This window comes from Spodoptera frugiperda, chromosome 2 (genome assembly GCF_023101765.2).
Source record: "Spodoptera frugiperda isolate SF20-4 chromosome 2, AGI-APGP_CSIRO_Sfru_2.0, whole genome shotgun sequence".
NCBI lineage: Eukaryota > Metazoa > Arthropoda > Insecta > Lepidoptera > Noctuidae > Spodoptera > Spodoptera frugiperda.
Window position 1 is genome coordinate 9,545,243 of NC_064213.1, and position 12,999 is coordinate 9,558,241.

At 36.6% G+C, this 12,999-nt stretch overlaps 1 protein-coding gene across 9 annotated transcripts in view; it reads left to right on the plus strand.

Annotated features, from left to right (window-relative positions):
- LOC118281794 (huntingtin-interacting protein 1) overlaps nt 1-12,999 on the plus strand; it is a 39,404-nt gene that overhangs the window by 15,266 nt on the left and 11,139 nt on the right. For 6 of the 9 annotated variants that reach the window (XM_050701870.1, XM_050701898.1, XM_050701911.1 and 3 more), the window contains exons 2-6: nt 8,574-8,684; nt 10,712-10,864; nt 11,872-12,029; nt 12,297-12,358; nt 12,531-12,708. In XM_050701870.1, coding sequence (XP_050557827.1) covers nt 8,574-8,684; nt 10,712-10,864; nt 11,872-12,029; nt 12,297-12,358; nt 12,531-12,708 — 662 coding nt within the window. Of the gene's footprint in view, nt 1-3,334; nt 3,357-3,823; nt 3,925-8,573; nt 8,685-10,711; nt 10,865-11,871; nt 12,030-12,296; nt 12,359-12,530; nt 12,709-12,999 lie in introns of those variants that run through there. The other 3 variants (XM_050701876.1, XM_050701887.1, XM_050701891.1) reach the window with 2 other exon arrangements.

Here is a 12,999-nt window from a genome sequence, read left to right on the forward strand (position 1 = left end):
CAAGTGACACCCATTTATTGATTTTGTGCTGCTATTTTTGTTTGTCACTTAACAGTATTAGTATATTTACTTGTTACCTTAAACTAATTACTTATACTTCGTCCTATAATGGTATCTACCTACATAATAAGACAGGGGTTGCAAAATCGATTACGCGGAACTAATCATTGGAAAAAGTCGTTTGTGTATAGTTCGAAGGAAAAGAGGCGTGGTATGATATTGTTTTCGCTAACAGCTTTTTTAAACGTATCTATTTCACTTTTGTCTATAGAATTGGTAACTTGTATTCATCTATACCACTAAACAAGTCAATCAATCAGAGCTACGGACTACCTAGTGCGTTAATCGGGATTCCAGCTCGAAAAGCAGGAGTAGGAACAGGGTTTTTAGTCAGTAAGAGTCTGACACTCCCTCTCACCTCGCCCAAGGCGGAAGAAGACACGGGATGATTTTCGCTCCTCAAAAAAAAAACCAAATCAATCAACAGATATTATTATCATCGTCATAGTTACACAGGATTATACTTAAAAACAAGATCATAGTTTTACTAAAAACAAACGATAATAATTTCGATTCGGGTCTTAAGTTTAAAGGTCTCAGCACACATATGGGATCGGAAAGGGATCGTCACCGTATCGCCTCGAGCCGTTCAGAATGGTTTGTATTAACACTAGAAGGGCCATGGCCGTCAATTTGACGGCAAAATAATTTTGATGGCTAATAACTTTTTGTCTGTATTTCAGTTTGTATTCATATTTAATGACTTTTCATAACTTATGATTGTATAAGTTTTAATTTAATAAAAATAAATAAATAATGATTGATATGCGGGGTATGCTTACTCATACCTAATAAGACCGGACGCCGTCAATTTGACGGCACTTGAATACTTTGAAGTGTTATAAACAAAAGTTTTGTTTCTACCTTCTTATCTTACCTATATATTTATATGTTGTGTTTATTGACATGACTTACAGTTTCAACTGATTATTTGAAGAGAATTGTCGTGTGTTTATTTTATAATGAATTCCAATCGGCGTTCCAAACAGCTCTCGAGTTTAGAAATAGAACGAGAGTTATCGCAACTTTGTAATATTGAAGAAGATGACTCAGGTGATGAAAGTGGCAAAGAATTATCAGTAACGCATTGTGATAATGAAGATGAAGACTTTCAGCTAGACCAAGAAAGTTCTACATCTGAGGATTCAGAAGCCGACATTCCAACTGAAAGTCATTTCGACAGTGAAACGCAGGACAGTAATATTGAAGAAGATGACTCAGGTGATGAAAGTGGCAAAGAATTATCAGTAACGCATTGTGATAATGAAGATGAAGACTTTCAGCTAGACCAAGAAAGTTCTACATCTGAGGATTCAGAAGCCGACATTCCAACTGAAAGTCATTTCGACAGTGAAACGCAGGACAGTAATATTGAAGAAGATGACTCAGGTGATGAAAGTGGCAAAGAATTATCAGTAACGCATTGTGATAATGAAGATGAAGACTTTCAGCTAGACCAAGAAAGTTCTACATCTGAGGATTCAGAAGCCGACATTCCAACTGAAAGTCATTTCGACAGTGAAACGCAGGACAGTAATTTACAAGGTAAACCTGGGAAAAATGTCATTGTATTGAGTACATTACACGAAAATATTCATACTGATGCTGAGTCAAAAAAAAAACTACCGGGGACTATACAATTTTATAACGAAACTAAGGTAGGCGTGGATATAATTGACCAAATGGCACGAAAATATACTGTAAGAGCTGAAACACGAAGATGACCAGTCCACGTCTTCTATAATATTCTAGATTTGGCCGCCATAAATTCATGGATTATTTTTCGCCAAGTTACAGGTGAAAACATTTCTCGTCATAATTATATTCTACAACTTGTAAGTGAACTTCGCGCAGAGTACGTGAATAAAAAACAAAGTGCATCAGCTTTTCAACGTTTGGATAACATAACTATTGAAGAAGAACAGCCTTCTACATCACAAAAAAGACGACAATGTCAAATTAATTCAAAATGTAAAAAGAACCGCACTTGTGACTTATGTACTATTTGCCAGAAAGCTGTTTGTGGTCAATGTGTAAAAAAAGTATTTAAAAAAATTATTTGTAATAAATGTTTTATGTAACTAATCAAAGTATTTAATTAAAGGCATTAATTAAAATTCGTAATTTTGTTTTTATGACACACATAGGTACATATTTCAATCATATTTTCTCCGTAATTATCATATACCGTCAATTTGACGGTCGCGGTCTTTGAAGGTATGCAATGTCCCCGACCCTTCTAGTGTTAAACTCCCTACTGCAACGCACACTAATCGGAATAATAACGTAATCGCCTCGCCTCGGAACAGGCTCCGAACTTGAATTCCCGCGCTTACGGCTCATCGTCCCCGCGCTTACGTTTCTCCGTCCCCGCGCTTACGTCTCTCCGTACCCGCGCTTACGTCTCTCCGTACCCGAGCTCACATCTCTTCGTCCACCCTTTCCCCTTTCCCCTCCCGCGACGGGACGGCGAGGCGTAAGCGCGGTGTCGCCTAGCCGTAGCCGAGTTGACGTACAGGCGCTGCTGATACGCGTTCGTTACGTGCATACGGTAGGTTGACGCCTGGTTGACAGCGAGGCAAAAGGCGTTACGGTTACGATCCCTTTCCGATCCCATATGTGTGCTGAGACCTTTAATATGCGTCAGAAGATATGTCAAATATGGTCTAATCCAACATGTCTGTTTTACTAAGAGATAAATTACTTATGACTCACAACGGGCAATCTCACACAAGCAGTTAAATTACGCACACTCGACTTAAAATCGCATTAAGATACGCGATATTAATTAACAGATTAACTTAATTATACACACAATTAGCTTAATGTGCTTAGGAATCACATACGGTATATCGTTATAGCAAACTTGACCACCATTCTTTTCGCGCATTTAAATTGTAATTCTAGGTTTCCCGAGGAACCTCAAATATATCGAACAGAATTTTACAATCCACCATTAGGTAATGCATTCAATCACCAGAATCGGAAGAGTTATATTATGCATCTTAATGATGCCTGATGATTTAATATCGTGCTACAATTGTCTGCAATTCTTCGCATTAAATGGCGATAGTAAAACCGTCTAAGAGTTTCTTACGTTTGTATTATTCTTCATGTAATTTATTCTCGTAACGCACCAATTCTTATAGTTTTTTGTTTTGTTACAGGTAAGGTGTTCCGATCCACTGGTTTGCTGATTTTTTTGCAATACACTCTCAGTTCACACCTGCATGACGCTTGGTGCAAGAACATCGGTTCAGACCAGCCGGTTAATAACCAATTTTTGAATTTCTAATGTACAGCCTTGAATTTTTTATGTCTTTTTTTAACAACAGAGCTGTAAATATGTGAATTTAATTTTTAATGTACAGAAATGAGATTTTTGCCATTGCTTCCTAACATAAGTGTGCATTTATCGTAGCATGGAAGTGTTATGAATGCTCTTCTATCATCTATCCACTAGGTCACATGACGTGCTGTATTTGTTCAGGTACATGCAGGGCAATGTGCCTTGTACTGTATTCTACTGCACCTGATGTGGACCCGTGTGGACCCCTTTCCAACCGCAGAACATTTTTGGGTTAATTTAACATGGCATAATTTTAGTACGCATAACATTTTTTATACTCTTCTTTTTGAATGAATGTCAAAATATTATCCATGGTATAGTAGGCCAAAAAATGCGGAATGGGAAAGGGATCTTTCATGAATTAATTGTCACCTTCACTAACAGTACTAATCGAGCGTGGCGCGTTCATTTCAGCGCCACAGCTCGGCACTTAACTAATGCATGCAGCTGATTCAGACACCGCTCTCCACTAACACGCTATGGCGAACCCCAACGACAAGCGCTTCTATCAGCTGGTGAGTGTACATCCACGATATTACACAACTCTTGTTATAAGGTTAACGGAGCACATTGAAATTCTTGCATACTAAAATGACTTTATTGACACAAATAAAACAGGAATGGTAAGGTTTTTTTGGGCGGCTACAGCGCCGCTCTACAGCACATTGCTTTGTGCAAAAATCGGTAAAAATCTGTAGTAACACGTAAGACATATTGTATTTAATGATTGGCGGCATATGAATGAAATACGCATTATCTAAGTACGATAATTGTCGGTGTTTGTACACAAGGTGAAGTCCCACGTTTCTGTATAGTTGGCACATAACAATGCACCTGTTATCACGCATCATCGATTATTTCTATCATTGTTCCACTCGGTTCCACAAAATGGTTCGTGCGATAAGAAACATTTAATTAAAACCTATACAAAAGGTTCCTTAAAGTATTCAGAACCAAGTCTCGAGTCACGTCTGGCCTTGCAAAAGGAGAAAAACGAAGGCTTTGCTTTGGCTCTTCGATTGTGATCCTTCGATTTTACTGCCTTTGTATTAATATTAAAGAGTTTTTAATCAGTTAGGCTATAACAGTAGTAAAGTTCATTTGTATTAAGTGTAAATTCGGTTTGTGTGAATTTCTTTTTAAATATTCTCTTGATTTCTATATTTAAATTTTTGGCTCGAAATATTTTATGACATTATCCTCATTTGAAATGTAGGTAAAGTTTATCAGTTTTGAGAATTGATTTGTAACTATTCCGGTTCTTATCTTACGTAGAGAAGTTGTACCTATTTTCCTTATTTTACTGAAGCTCACAATCTTTTTACGCTCAGTGTACTTGTTGTACAACAGGTTTCTACTAATTCCACTATTAGCACTAACTGATTGTGTTTTTTGAAAGAGACGAGAACATTATGTTCGCCTTCACCAAATACAGAAACAGCCCAAAAATCGTCGTAGCGTATTTTCCAAATCAGATTGGTTGGTATTTCCATCGATTTGCGCGTCGAAATGAGATAACTCTTAAAGTTCATTGTTTATTTCGTTGATAATAACGAGCGTCCGCGAATTCCGCCAGTAATGGACAAGTGTTTCGATTCATACAACACATGTACTGATGATTTCATTAACCCATTATCATTGAGAATAGTTACGACAATCACTGTCACTTATGCGAGATCCATAAATGGATGATTTTGCCTCCCGTAGTGATTAATTTTTTTGTTATAGGTTCATACATAGTTTCAGAATCTATCTGGAAATTGTTTAAATATATTTACAAAAATACTTACCTCGAATCGGCCCTTAATATAACACTCTATTCAGACTTCTGTTTCCTCTGTCATTTAGGATAATTATGGGTTTATCCTCGAACAAATTTTCTCAATTTTGTATGTTGTTATGAAATATTTAAAGTTCATATTACCTTGAACTTTGTTTTTGGCAAAATTTGATTCAGAGTTCTGGGAAATCCTAGAAGTTTCATCTTTACTAATGTAAGGAAGTGCCTGTTTAATAGATGGAAGATTTCCCATTTTGACGGTTTCTCTTACGCTCAACCTGATAGAAAAGCTATTTACCTGACCGGTCTAACTAACTGTGCTCTAATTTCATTCATTTTCTCATCTAGCGAGCTAACGATACCAATGAATGCGGTCTAATCCTTCCCTAAATCTTCGCTTAGCCTCTGGGCATTGCAATATGGAACAGTTGGATCAGATCTTAATTTATTCAATGGGGTTTTAAGATTACGTGCTTAGGCGTTGAGGAATGAGAAGACAGCTGTTCTGTTTAGGAGTATTCCTTTTCTTATGGGAGATAAATACACATAAATAGATACAGTACACAGCAACAATGCGGTTAGTTTGTATTAGTAACGGATATTTCGCAAATATTTTTGGGAATATTTGTATTGTACGAGCATTAACGACCATTATTTTATGATGTCTTCCCACTATTTATTATAGTGTAAATACTTATTTTCTCTCTCCAATATAAGTGTGTACGTTTATGCGCGACTCTGGCTAAAAATACCGGAGTTAACGGAATGGCAACATGTGTTCAGTGGCGTGTAGCGCACCCGCTTCTTGTTTACTCACAAACATTGGGTTCGTCCAAGTACCAACTAGTGAAGTAGTAAATATGGACCACTTTTTCCAACGATTGTTTGTGTTCCTTTCTATAAATGTCTGACTTAGCATGGTGTACTACACTAAAACATGATCTTTGCATGTCGAAGTAGTCGGATACTTTTCTTTAAAAAATTGTGAATTCTAAACAAATCAACTTTAAAATGAGTATGATAGTTTCCAAACGATCCATAATCAAGAATTACGTGGATATTTGGATTGAATTGGATTATTTGGATATTGCATTTTTAAGTAAGCTCTTTCACATTCACAATCATGGCACAAAAACAAAAACGGCGTACAATAACACGGCATTCTTTGTCCTTTGAGGATATAAACATCATTAATATGCAGCAGTAATACCAAGGAGTTATAAATAAGTAGGTACATATGTATACGATATAAGGATATGTCCTACACGAGTACTTTATACGTAAGGAAATCAGAATTTATAAGTAAATGTGTCACTCAGTGACTGCTTAAGATACCTAGTAGGTATATGCGACCTTATATTTGCTCGTCTGTATACAATATAGGTAGTCACACAAATTCTTATCAAAAATATCGATTATTTGGTGATAAAGTATGCTTATGATTCACAATTTACACCAAATACACCAAAAAGATTATCTATAGTTTTGTAGTAAGATACAATGACTCAACCTTGTTAACGCCTACGGTAAACACAAGAACAGGATAAACTTAATCTCTGCAAAGCAAATGTAAGTTAAACTTTGTCCTGTTATAGATAAGATTCATTTTTCAAGTGTTTTGATTAGGTGCTATATTAAAATGACTAAAGAACTGACAGTCATCGATGTGTTTAATAGTAACCGCATTGAGTTTAGTTATTGTTATTACAAGTGCAAAGTGTTTATTTATTCTAAAGGTATGACAAAGACTAAACTGCATAGAAATTTAGATTCATAGGCAATCGATTCAAAATACGCCAATTATATTGTTTAAAATAGTGGTACTTATAACTTTAGATCTTCTGAGATATTCCATTTCTTTGGTCCGAGTAGACTCAACTTTGCACTGTTAGTTTCTATCACTGCATTCCATTTACAAACTGACTGGAACTTTCTGGAGTATTCTAAGCTAACAGTTGCGAATTTACGATGTTTTAATGGTGCCGAAATACAATTTAATAAGTCTAATATAAAAAAACAAATAAAATAAGTCTTAAGGCTATAGTTTTTTGTGTTCAAATCTAATTTGGTTGAGGAATGATGTTGCAAGTTCACAAGAGGTTTTTGTCGAATCTTTGTTCTTCTTTAATGGCATTTGTTTCCTTAGATGTTTCTAGAATAAATAGAGCACCAAACTTACCGTTATCTTTATTATAAACGTAGACTATTTAAGTATTTAGGTTTTATGAAAACTATTAAATTGAAAATGGTTGTAAAGTGGATTGACCTGTAAGAGTCTGTACAATAAACGAGTTTGTATATAGTACATACCTGCAATGACTTCAAAACATCTACTGATTACGGAAATCGATTAATTCAACATTATAGCAGCAAATTATACTTCGATGTAATCAGTGACGCGTCTATTGCAGTATAGTTTTTGTTATGACACGCGCTCCGCATTGCTTTAATTACAATTTCAAATCCATTGAACATTGTGAGAATGTTGTGAGAATTCTGCGAAGTGTCGTACGAGTACGACATTAGTGGAGCCGGTGACGTAAGCCCTAAACGGCGTTGCATACAAATACGATTGTTTACTGCCATTCATTGCAAATATTTTATCAATAATATTGTCGGTACATTCCTAGGTTTCGGAAATTTAGAAGATATTTAGCGTGCCAGTCTAACTAGTTTTGTCTGTTTACATTCCACCTAAGTCTGCAATGTTTCATTCATTTTTCGACTGAATTATGAATCATTATACACTCTTGAATATATTTATGGAACATTTACCTTTCATGTACCTATTGTAAACTTGTTCAAAGGCCAATATGCCTGATTTAGGTTAACTCTAAACACGTAACGAAACCAGGTCAATGGACCTCTAGAACAATGCACTGCATTTCTCCATTAACTTTTAAATACGAGCATGTAAGGAATTTTTATTGTTTACTGTTAAACGGTACACTTTACTTTAGGGATTTAACATTTTAAACTAGGTATATCCACGCCTGTGTTTCATCAACTGCGTTAATTAACATTTACCTTCACATACCTTTCATCTGTAAATAATGTAATCTATATTAAGAGAAGATTACAGCATAACATCATTTCGTCAAATGTAAAATCTTAGACTAATGTTTATAACCGGCTTGCTTTCTCACATCATAAAGAATATTAACCTATCTTAAATAACACACATAGGTATTCTAAATAATACCTGGAAAACGTTCTTCAATCAATTGATGATTTAAACGGATTACTAAGCCAGATAGATGATAAAATTGTGGTTGCAGTGAAATTATCCTCCAAATGTTCATCGTCGCCTTACCACATCTTAGTTCACTATATTTTAGAAAATATTTATTAAATGGTTAAATTAATGGTTTATTGCTTTTCCAGACATTAGCTATACAGAAGGCTATCAACGCCAACGAGACTCCGGTCAAAGAGAAACATGTTCGGAGCACTCTTATTGGGACCTTCAAGGAACAAAGCGCCGTCACCTACTGGGTAAGGAACTTGTACAACTATGAAAATATATATATAGGCCGCATCATCACTTACCATCAGGTGAGATAGCGGCCAAATGTTGACCCATCAAATGTAAAAAAAAATAATTATATGTAAAATATACTACCTACTGTTAGTAGCCAGCACACTCATGGGTCTACCTCATGGTAAGCAGTTAGCAGGTACACCTACAAGTCCTTCAGCACCAATATACGTTGCCGACCATGGAAATAGATCTGTATTAAAAGACATCTTGACACTTAACGGATTAGACAAACATATGTTATTTATTTACGTAAACTATTTCTATTTTTGTACACTGAAGATTAAATTGTGTTTATAAGTTCAACGTTTTTAGTTTCATATATTGTATGGTCATCAAGATTTGAGTGTGTACCAAATATCAGATAAATCGGAATGGGGGGTTAAATTCCAGTTACTAAATTTAAAACTAAAATGTAAAGCTGTTTAAAAATCAAAGTGTGCACCTGTCTGTCCAGGTGGACAAAATTGCAAGTCCTGAGTTACGAAGCCAAAGTTAGCAAACAAGTTTGTTTAATTTATTACTAAATTAATTTATTTTGTGCTCTAAAAAGAGCAAACTTTTTATCCAAACAGAGAAAGCCTTATTAACCTGATAAATTTTACTATCTTCGTCACTATATATCAAAGTACGTGCCTATAAATGAATACAAATGATAAAGAAACTCCAACGTGCCCTCTGCCCATGTTACGTCAATAAATTACTCTGAATGTGACAGTTCACTACTTGACATAATCTGGCCACATTAACTGTTTCCTGAATGATCACTGTGTTCCCCCCCTCAAAGCGGGAATAACATCGGAGTCGTGACCTGTAGTCGTGTGATCTGCTGTTCATAATGACATTACCAATGATATACATATAGTCACAGTAATGAAACACGCCTTTTAAATTCTTATAAAGGGTGTCCCAACAAGAACGCAAGATTTAAATTTTAAATAAAACGCAGATATTTAAAAAAAAATCGTGAAAGCTTTATAATATCGTAAAGTAGAGAGTATGAGGTTATCTATGGAACAATACATCGGGCAGATGGCTGCCGCTGGTTTGCTGAAACATACGCGATCTTTCAATGAAATTTTCAATGACCGTTTTGCATTAATGCTGCGGTATTTCATTAATACAGCGTCCAATTTTTAAGGCTTGAGTCGTCGTCGGCTTATTCGCATAAACCATCGACTTTAAGAAACCCCAAAGAAAAAGTCTAATGGTGATAAATCACATGATCTAGGCAGCCAATTCTGGTCTCCAAAACGTGAAATAACACGACCGGGACATGACTGATGCAGCAATTCAATTGTTTCTCTGGTTGTATGACATGTGGCGCCATCTTGTTGAAACCACATGCCTTCCAAATCCATTTCTTCAATTCGAGGCACGAAAAGACTTGTTATCATTTTACGATACCGAACACCATGATTGACTGTTTGCGCTTGACCTGGCTCATTTTTAATCGTGTAGCGCTCCATTTTTACTAACCTCGTACCTTATACTAACAAAAAATAACACTTGTTCAAATGTCAAACAATGATACTTCGAATGCCGCCAAATTTAAATCTTGCGTTCTTATTGGGACACCCGTTAGGAAGAGTTGATTTGTGTATAATGTATGTGATAGGTTTGCATCTTGTGACTTCTGAAGACATTGGGAAATTAGACCTTTTTACGATTACCTAGGTTTAAGGGGTGGACATTTTCCGATGTTATAGGCGTTATTCCCGTTTTGACGCCTTATGTTATGCTAGTGTGTTGCATTACACAAAGTGATGATATACCTAGATGACAAGTCAAAACGAGGTAGGCAAAATATACCCTTTGTATAATTTGTGAAATATGAAACGTGATTTCAGTTAGACACCCCTCTACTTTTTACGATAGTAATAAGTATCACGGCATATATACCTACATATTCAAGTCATATACATATTCCTCTATTAGTTATAGTAACATTATAATAAAATATACTACGTTATTTTGTACACAGATGGTCGCCATACGTCTCCCGCTACAAGAGAACCGCATCGTGGCATGGAAGTTTTGTCACGTGACACACAAACTGCTGCGCGAGGGTCACCCCGCCTGCCTCGATGACTCGCAGCGACATATTGGCATGATCGAGAACTTGGGGAAGCTGTGGGTATGTTCCTAATTTGATTTACCTGTGAAAATATGGAGAAGGGTTGCTAGAGATAGGGTATAATGGGAATTGTTAGACCTTTGCCAAGTGGCACACTGAGCTCATAGAATGTTTATAACCAAATAGACAACCATATTACAAATGAAAGAAGAGAGAAGTTTAGGATGAGAGCCTTATTATTATAAATAGATAAACAAGCATTGTTTATGATCCTTCTATTTTAAGAATAGGAATCAGAAAAGAGATGGTTTTATTATTTCCTGTCAGTTTTGACTTGTGGAATTAAGGTCATAGAAGTATCCTTCTCATGTTGTGAAAAGAAGTATACTTTTAATAATAATTTTAGGTAACCAATAATCTGGTACAGTCCTTCCTTGTTACGACACCTCAAAGTGAATGACAAAGCATTTCGTGGAAAACGATTTGTTATTAAGTACAAACATTGTTTATGGAAGAGTGTTTGGTAATCCATTCACTCCATTATGATTGTGACACCGTTTCCGATATCAGATTCACAGGAAATGTAGTTTTGTTTGTTTCAGTAAGATTATTGTTTACTACGTGTGCTACGTTTTATAAACATGTTTGATATACGTACGGTACTTACACCGAAACAGAGCGAATTCGGCGCTCTGACTCGAATAAACCAACCAATCAGGGCGCCGAATGCGCTATCGTTTCGATTACTTTAAAGGGAGACCTTTTAATTCGATTCATAACGACAGCAATTTCCTACGGCAATTGCAAGACAATAAGAGAGTACATACAAATGCTAGTTGCTCTCTATTAAAGAGAGGCAATATCTTCATCGGCTAGGGCCTCATGGTCACCTGACAATGGCCCACATTGTCAGGTGACCTCCCTACTCTGAACTATTTCTAATTAGGATCAATATAAATATGTCATTATCAGCCAACAAGAGAAACTCATTCCCTTAGTCCTCTTTTCCGAACGAAAACTATTCTTAAGGGTCCATATTAACAACGTTTCTATGTGCAATTGTTCAGGTACATTTACGCGAAGGCTACGGCAAGCTAGTTCACCTATACTGCAACTTGTTGGTGTGCAAGCTGAAGTTCCACGCGCGCAACCCTCGCTTCCCCGGCAACATGCAGCTCACTGCTGAGGAGTTGGACGCCATCGCGGAGAACGATGTCAATAACTAGTAAGTTTGCTAGTTTTTAATAAGTCTACAGGGTTGTTACGATACGAACTTAATCTTTCGTCTGTGGATATATAAGACACAATAGAAAACACATTATGTCTTGCACTGATCAGTTCTTCAGCTTACGATGTTTTTGAAGATATAGAAAATGAAACAACCTGTGTACAATTTGAAAAAATGGTACAAATGTAAATGAACCTAGAGTTTCATATCGTTTGAAATTAAACAATCATGTCCCGTTTTTAACATAAAAATATTTTGTTACAGTTTCCAGCTCTGCGTGGAATTGTTCGACTACATGGATGAAATTTTGAATTTGCAAGCAGCAGGTTGGTAGATTGGTAGAACTATATTTAGTCTATACTTCATATCCATGCATGCATAAAGGTTCCATCCGACACTTTCTGGCATTGCGGGTCCATAGGCGGCCCTCAGGCCATCAGGTGATCCGTAAAAGCTTTCATGAAAGAAGTTATAAAGAAAATGTTATGTATGTTCCAGTATTCGACAGCTTGGGCAACGCGCGCGCTAACTCGATGACTGCGAGCGGGCAGTGTCGGCTGGCGGCGCTGATCCCGTGCGCCCAGGACGCGTCGCAGCTCTACGACTGCAACGTCAGGCTGCTGTTCCGACTGCACGCCTCGCTGCCCTCCGACACCCTCGCCGGACATCGGGAGAGGTATAATATTCGCGGGGTGCTCTAAAACGACACTAGCGCCACTGGAAAATAACTTTAAGTGCGGTATTGTTAGGTTTCTGAAAACAGTTTTGGATTTGTATAACAGGGTTTTTTGCATACGCACTTCTGAAAACATGCTCACTCACTTGTTTTGTTTTACAGAAGTAGACCGAAATTATAGAGCGCTATTCCTATCATTACATACTTCTTTAACTTATCACAATGTATGTGATACAACCACGACGTTAAAGAGTACTCTGTACTTTTTAAGAATATCTTAGATTAAATTGG